Consider the following 6,909-nt stretch of genomic DNA (forward strand, 5'->3'; position numbering starts at 1 on the left):
TCTTCCAAGGTGCTATGATAAGGGGCGAGGTGTTTTCTCTCCATAGCCACAACAAGCTCCACCACACCAGTGCTCCTCCCTGCCCCAGGACCGTCCTTCAGAACTGTAACCCAGATCCAAGCACCAGTAAAGCAAGAGATTCCTTCCTCAGCACTGGCAAGAAGAACCCTGCAATCCCCCTCTGATCAGTTACTTGATTCCCCCTCAGTCTGTGGGCCAGAAGCTCAGGAAACAGCCGTGGTCCCGGGTGCTCGAGACTTGAGGCTGAGACTTAGCTCCTCTCTCACCACAGTCATAGACTTTTCCCACTGACCTTCCAAGTTGGCTTTGGTGTTCATGGGTTGAGAAGTCTGGAAATTGCCACAGCTGCCTGAGATTCAGTCCTCTGAGGCCTGCTCCAGGGTCGCTGAGGCCTAGGCGCCCATGCTGAACTGTGCTCCTCTCCCCACCCGGCGCGATATACCTTTCTGATCAAACATCCAGGCTGTCTTTGACTGGAAATTTGTTTCACTCTGTCTTTTTGTGGGTTCTGCTGCTTTGGAATTTGTTTAGAGCCATTTTTTATAGGTATTTGGAGGGGTTTGGGGGGAGAGCTCAAGCAAGTCACTGCTTTCCCTCCGCCATCTTGGCTCCGCCCCCCAGTGGCTTTGTCATCTTTAAAATAATTGACATGTCAATTTTTTTTATTATAGGACCCCAAATCAAATTTGATCCAACAGTGGTCAGATGAACAAGGTGACCTTGGAGTTATTTCCAAAACATTTCAGTTATCTTCAAATCCAATACTTGGTGATTGGTCTATTCAAGCACGAGTGAATGTAAGTAAAATTTTGACCTTTCTTGGAGACATGTCCAAGGATTTCAAAGTATTTGGAGGGGGAAAATCTCTCGAATTATCATCTGCATGATGGCAATCTTTTCATTCATGAAAAGGAACAGAAACAAAGACTAATGAGGTAAAAAACAGCTAGAAAATTTGAGATGTTTCACTTTTAACTGATTACATTTCATAAATCTGGTCAGATTATCATTATATCTTTCATTTGTATTTTATCACTTTTCAAATAATTGTGGAGGTCAGTGTAAAGTGAGGACTAAATAATCTCTACTTAGATTATTTATTAAACATACATCGATTAAGGAATTGAGAATATATGGCTATAGTTTGAGAAGTTTGAGATCTATTATGACTTATGTTTATTGATACTGGTTGGCTGATGACAATCTTGTACTAATATAGCTTTGTTAACTTAAAAAAAATCAATTGTCTAAAAATCAGTATTCAACAATTCAATTCCACCAACATTAATTAACTCTCTACTGTGAGCTCTGTTGTAGTATGCTAGGCAGTGGGAGAAATAGAACTACAAATCTTATTTACCCAAACTGTAACAACTCCCAAACTCAGAGTATCAGAGTTGGAAGGCATAATATAGTCATTGGATTTAGACCTGGAAGGGACCTTTAGGATCATATGTTCTAACTTTCTAATTTTTTTAGAAGAGGAAACTGAGGCCCAGATAGGTTATATGTACAGGTAATGAGTATTGTAGCCAAGATTTAAGTCCAGGTCCTTGGTGTAAAGGAAAGAGCACTTAATTTGGAATCAGAGAATCTTGGCTTAAAACTCATGTAATTCTGGACCATCAATTTGCTTCTCTAGGTCTCAGTTTCCTCAGCTGTAATAAGAGGGAGTTGGGCTATATGACCACTAAGATCTCTTCCAACTCAAAGTCTGGGATCCCTGTGACTTTTGTGTCTCCAGGCAGCTAGCTAGATGGCACAGTGGATAGAGTGCTGGACATGGAATCAGGAAGACCTGAATTTAATTCTGGCCTCACTTACTTGCTGGGCTTTCCTAGTGACTGTGGGCAAGTCACTTAACCTCAGCCTTTTTTAGTTTCCTAATCTGTAAAATGGGGAAAACAATAGCACTTGCCTTCAGGGTTGCTGTGAGGATCAAATGAGATAAGATTTGTAGAGTTCTTAGTACAGTGTCTGGAACCTTCCCTTCCTTCACTATACCCTTTCACCCTTGCCTTCTCAATTTCAGAGGTCATTTAGTCCAACTGTAACCTGAGCAGAAATCTCTTGTACACTATCCCTCGGAAGCGGTCATTTAGCCTCAGCTTGAACACCACCTGTGATGGGGAGCCCACTACCTCCCCAGGCATTCCATTTCATTTCTGGATAGATAAGATAGATAACTGTAAGGAAGTTTTGAGCTAAAATTTTGAACTAAAATATTGAGCTAAAATCTGCCTCTCTTTAGTTTCTACCCATTGCTCTTTCCTCTTTCTCCTTGGAAATGAGCAGAACAAGTCCAATTCCTTTTTTATATGCTAGCCCTTAAGATTTTTGAAGATAAGTATCATGTCCTCTTAAGCTTAGTATTCTCTTCCACACACTAAAAGTCCCTAGTTCCTTCCACCAGTTGTCATATGGCATGGTCTGTAGACCTCTCAGCATCTTGACTGCTCCTTTCTGAGCTTGCTTCTGTTTGTTAATGGCCTTTCAAAAATATGGAATCTAAAACTGAACACAGTATTCTATTTGGGCTACGAAGAGAGAAGAGTACCATGGAAGTATTATCCCTTCCTTCCGAACACTGTGCCTCTCTTTTTCCATGTAATTTAAGGTCACATTCACTTTCTTGACTGTCATGTCACATTGTTGAATTCTAGCTTGTTGCTCTCAATTCTTTCATCCATTCGTTGTGTTAGTTATTCCTTCCAGTTTTGTGTTATCTGCAGTTTGATAAGTATTCCATCAATACCTGAGTCAGAGTTATTGATTAAAAGTGTTGAACAGCACAGGGTCAAAGACAGATACGAGGCCATTCAAATCAAAGAAGACCTCCTCTAGATTGACATAGATCCATTAATAACCACTTTTGGAGTTTGGTCATTCAGTAAGTTCTGAAGTTACTTAACTGTATTATTTCTATTCTTTATTTCTACAAGGATAACATGGAAGACTTTATCATATGTTTTTGAAATTTAGATATATGGTATTTGTGGCATTGATCTACCAGTCTGGTAGTCCTGTGGACAAAGAATATTAGGTTCTTTGACATGACTTGTTCTTCGTGAAGCCATGCTTACTCTTAGTGATTTTTGTTGTTGTTCAGTCATATTTCAGTTGTGTCCGACTCTTCATGGCCCCATTTGGGGTTTTCTTGGGAAAGATACTGGAGTGGTTTGCCATATCCTTCTCTAGGAAGGCTTGTTTTACAGATGGGGAAACTGAGGCAAACAGGGTTAAGTGACTTGCCTAGGGTCACACAGCAAGTAAGTGTCTGAAGCCAGATTTGAACTCAGAAAGATGAGTCTTCCTGATTCCATGCCCATTCTATCTACTGTGTTATCTAGCTGTCCCCTTAGTGACTACTATTTCCTTTTCTAAATGATCACAAACCCTCCCTTTAGCAATATAGTTGAAAATTTCACCACTCAAGGTTAATGGTTTGCAATTTAAAGACTCCATTTCTGACACTATTCCTATTCCTTTTAGAAAAAATTGAGATGACATTTGTCTATCCAGTCCTTTAGCACTACTTTTATTCTCCATAGTTTTTCAGAGATTATTATTGACAGTAGCTCACTAATCACATCTGATAGTTCTTTCAGTTCTCTGAGAGATAGGTCCTCACTGCTAGTGTTTTCCTTCTGAGATTGCCTGCATCTACTCTGTGTCTCTTTTATATATCTAGTTGTTTGCATGTTTTCTCCCTGTGATAATTGAAAGGATACTGTATATTTAAAAAAGATAATTTTAAAGTGCTTTTGGTGTTTGTAATTGTAGTTCCACATTTAGGGAATATAGATAGATGTTTTTTAACAACTTAAGTGTGAAAGACTTGTGTCAGAGTAGATATTAGGAGTTTCTACATTTGAACAATAGTTTTTGAAATTGGGACTCCTATTTTGTTCTTTTTAATAGCCATGAGGGAAATAATATTTGATCATCCAGATTAATCATCCTCTTATAAATGTGAGGGAAAATTATATGTCTAATAATAATGTGCAGAAATGTAGGTTATTTGAAATATCCTTAGAGCACTGGAGTTGGCATTTACTAGATGCATGCTTCTCTTCACCTCTTGGAGTCTTAATTCCTTCATCAGTAAAGTAGGCTTAATAATGCTTGTACTTCTTCACAGTGTTGTTATGAGTTTCAAATGTGATAATAGATTTAAAGTGCTTCATAAATTCTCAAAGCCCTTTTATATGCCATCCATCATCTTAATTGAGTAAGGTATGGTACATGACCAATATGAAATATTGTCTTAAGCATAATGGACATTTTCTATTACTTGATCATTGTAACTTTAAAAAATCTCATCGCTCCTAATTCAGCAAATACCAACTACAATTTTTGGATGGTATGGTGATCATGACTGTCAGAGCTAGTAATATAAAATGTTTATATTTTCACAATGTTATGAAATAACAATGGGCAAAATTATTTACATTCAGATTCAAATTAGCAAGAATGATAAATCCTGTGGAGTGGATGTATATATTCGAATTCATACCATTTGAAGTTATAATTATATGAAATGTAGTAATTGGTTCTATCCTAATGGAAATATGCTGTGCGCATTTTCAAATAATGCACTTGATAGCATTTGTTATTTGTACTGATTAGATTTGAGCTATAGTTATGGAGACCTTCTTTTTGCTTTCATAAAATACTACTGTAAGAATTCGAGAGTCAACATGTTATGGAAATTACATGCATTAAAAAAAGATCACAACCTACTATTATAACTTAGAATTTAAAACCAAAACTTGGCAGGATTTGTGACAAATCATTAAGAAATACATGAGAAAACCACAGAGTGGATTGGGCCAGAGTAAAAACAACCACAATATTATAGAGTGGTATTGGTTGAATAATTAGCTGTGTCTCCTTTAAATACTACTAGTATTAGCATGGGGTTCTTTGTAAATGTTTGATAATTTCTGTCAGATGGTCTAGCCTCAAATTTTAAAGTAGTGGTTATGATTCTAGTTATTATAGTGGTTGGTTGGTTTGCTTTCACTGTTGCTGATATTTCCGCAGGTAGGTTGAAAAGTGAATGAATGAAAAAGCATTCAGTAACTACTCCCCATGTGCCAAGCCCAATAAAAACATAGAATATTAACACAAAGTTAAAGACAGTCCCTGCCCTAATGGAGCTTACATTCTAATAGTGGAAAACAACAATTATAGTTGAGTAGTAGCCAGAGAGGAGTATTTTGGTTTGGAAAGTTCTTTGAAAAGAATCTATTCAAGAGAAAAACAAGGGAGAAGGAGGGAATAATTTTATGCACCCACCATCATGTCTCCTTTTTTCTTTCTGGTTCTTTTTACCTCTTTCTGTTGCATGGGTGGGTAGCTTGAGAGTTAGAGTGAATTTAGCCTAAGGTGATTAAGTTGTTTGGAGGGAGGAGTGAAGATAACTGAAGGGTATAGTGCTCAGCCTGGAGTCAGGAAGACTCATTTTTCCAAGTTTAAATCCGGTCTCAGATAACTTGCTAGCTGTGTGACCTGGGCAAGTCACTCAACCCAATTTGCCTCAGTTTTCTCATCTATAAAATGAGCTGGAGAAGGAAATGGCAAACCACTGTAGTATCTTCGCCAAGAAAACCCCAAATGGGGTCACAAAGAGTCATATAGGACTGAAACAAGACTGAACTACAACAGTAGTTCTACAGTGGATGAACATGATTCATTAATAGTAGGATGAAAAAAATGCAAATAGTTTATTCCAGAGAATGGGCAAGGGACTGAAGTTATACTCAAGAGCCAAGATTGTTTGTTGTAATTAGATAAGCAAAACATTTTTTATCAGATGTTTGGTTGTACAAAATCCATTTTTATTATGATTTTTAAATTGTATTTTACTCAAATTTAATAGTTCAGGTACAAATTAAGCTGCATTCTTCCTTTGGTGTCATTGCTTTGAGATTCTAAGAAAAAACTTATCCAACTATGTAAATACAAAGTACTAATGTTAATAAATCATTAATTTATTGAATACCTGATATTTACCCAGTAGGATCATAGACTTAGAGCTGGAAGAGACCTTAGAGATCATCTCATTTTATAAATAAGAAAATTGAGACTCAGAAAAGTAGAGTGAGTAACACAAAGTTACATGACAACGAGTGGCAGAATTATGAATTCAGGCTGAAGGCCCATGACTTTGAATTTAGCACTTTTCTCTATTCTACCACTCCAGGCATTATGAGGGAGTCAAGAGAAGTGTAAGAAGCATCCTTTGTTCAGGCATTTTCAATCTTATTAGCTCTTTGGTGAAATTCTCTAGAATAAGGTAAAAACTTAGTTTTAGGTAAATTTCTTCCTTCATATTCTTGGGAATTTTTTGGTTCTTTATGCTATTAAGTAATAGAAGTTCAGAATAGATACTTTTCAAAAGTGTCTGTGTATGTTTGTGTTTATATATGTCTGTGTGCATTTTGAGACTATGTCTCTTTATCCAGCCCAGGCTGAAAGTGTTAACAGCTGTTTACAGACTTCATCCCACTGCTCATGGTCTTGGAATATTTAATCTGCTGTTTCCAACCTGGGCTAGTTAATTCCTCTTTAGACTCTGACTCTGTCCTGTCTACATTGCTCAGGACCAGGTGTGTGCATTTGGAGAATAATGAGTGAATGAAAAAGCAATTGCTATTTATAGGCACTGTGCTCCTTACCTTACATACTGGACAAGCCTTAGGGGGTTCATATTAAAGGATACTTCCTTCTTACCAAAGTTCCAGTAGATTTTTGGATAGTGGTCCTTCCACTGTTGTTGTAATCTTATTTTAAATTTCCTATTTCATTGTCTTTTCTTCATTCCTGTGGGAGGAAGAGAGAGAGAGAGAGAGAGAGAGAGAGAGAGAGAGAGAGAGAGAGAGA

The 6,909-nt window shown here is 37.3% G+C and overlaps 1 protein-coding gene across 2 annotated transcripts in view; it reads left to right on the forward strand.

Moving 5' to 3' along the window:
* Positions 1–6,909, forward strand: part of CD109 (CD109 molecule) — a 155,598-nt gene that overhangs the window by 50,389 nt on the left and 98,300 nt on the right. For both annotated transcript variants that reach the window (XM_027852946.1, XM_027852947.1), the window contains exon 5: positions 693–818. In XM_027852946.1, coding sequence (XP_027708747.1) covers positions 693–818 — 126 coding nt within the window. The remainder of the gene's footprint in view (positions 1–692; positions 819–6,909) is intronic.

This window comes from Vombatus ursinus, unplaced genomic scaffold, assembly GCF_900497805.2.
Source record: "Vombatus ursinus unplaced genomic scaffold, bare-nosed wombat genome assembly UNPS02009835.1, whole genome shotgun sequence".
Lineage (NCBI taxonomy): Eukaryota > Metazoa > Chordata > Mammalia > Diprotodontia > Vombatidae > Vombatus > Vombatus ursinus.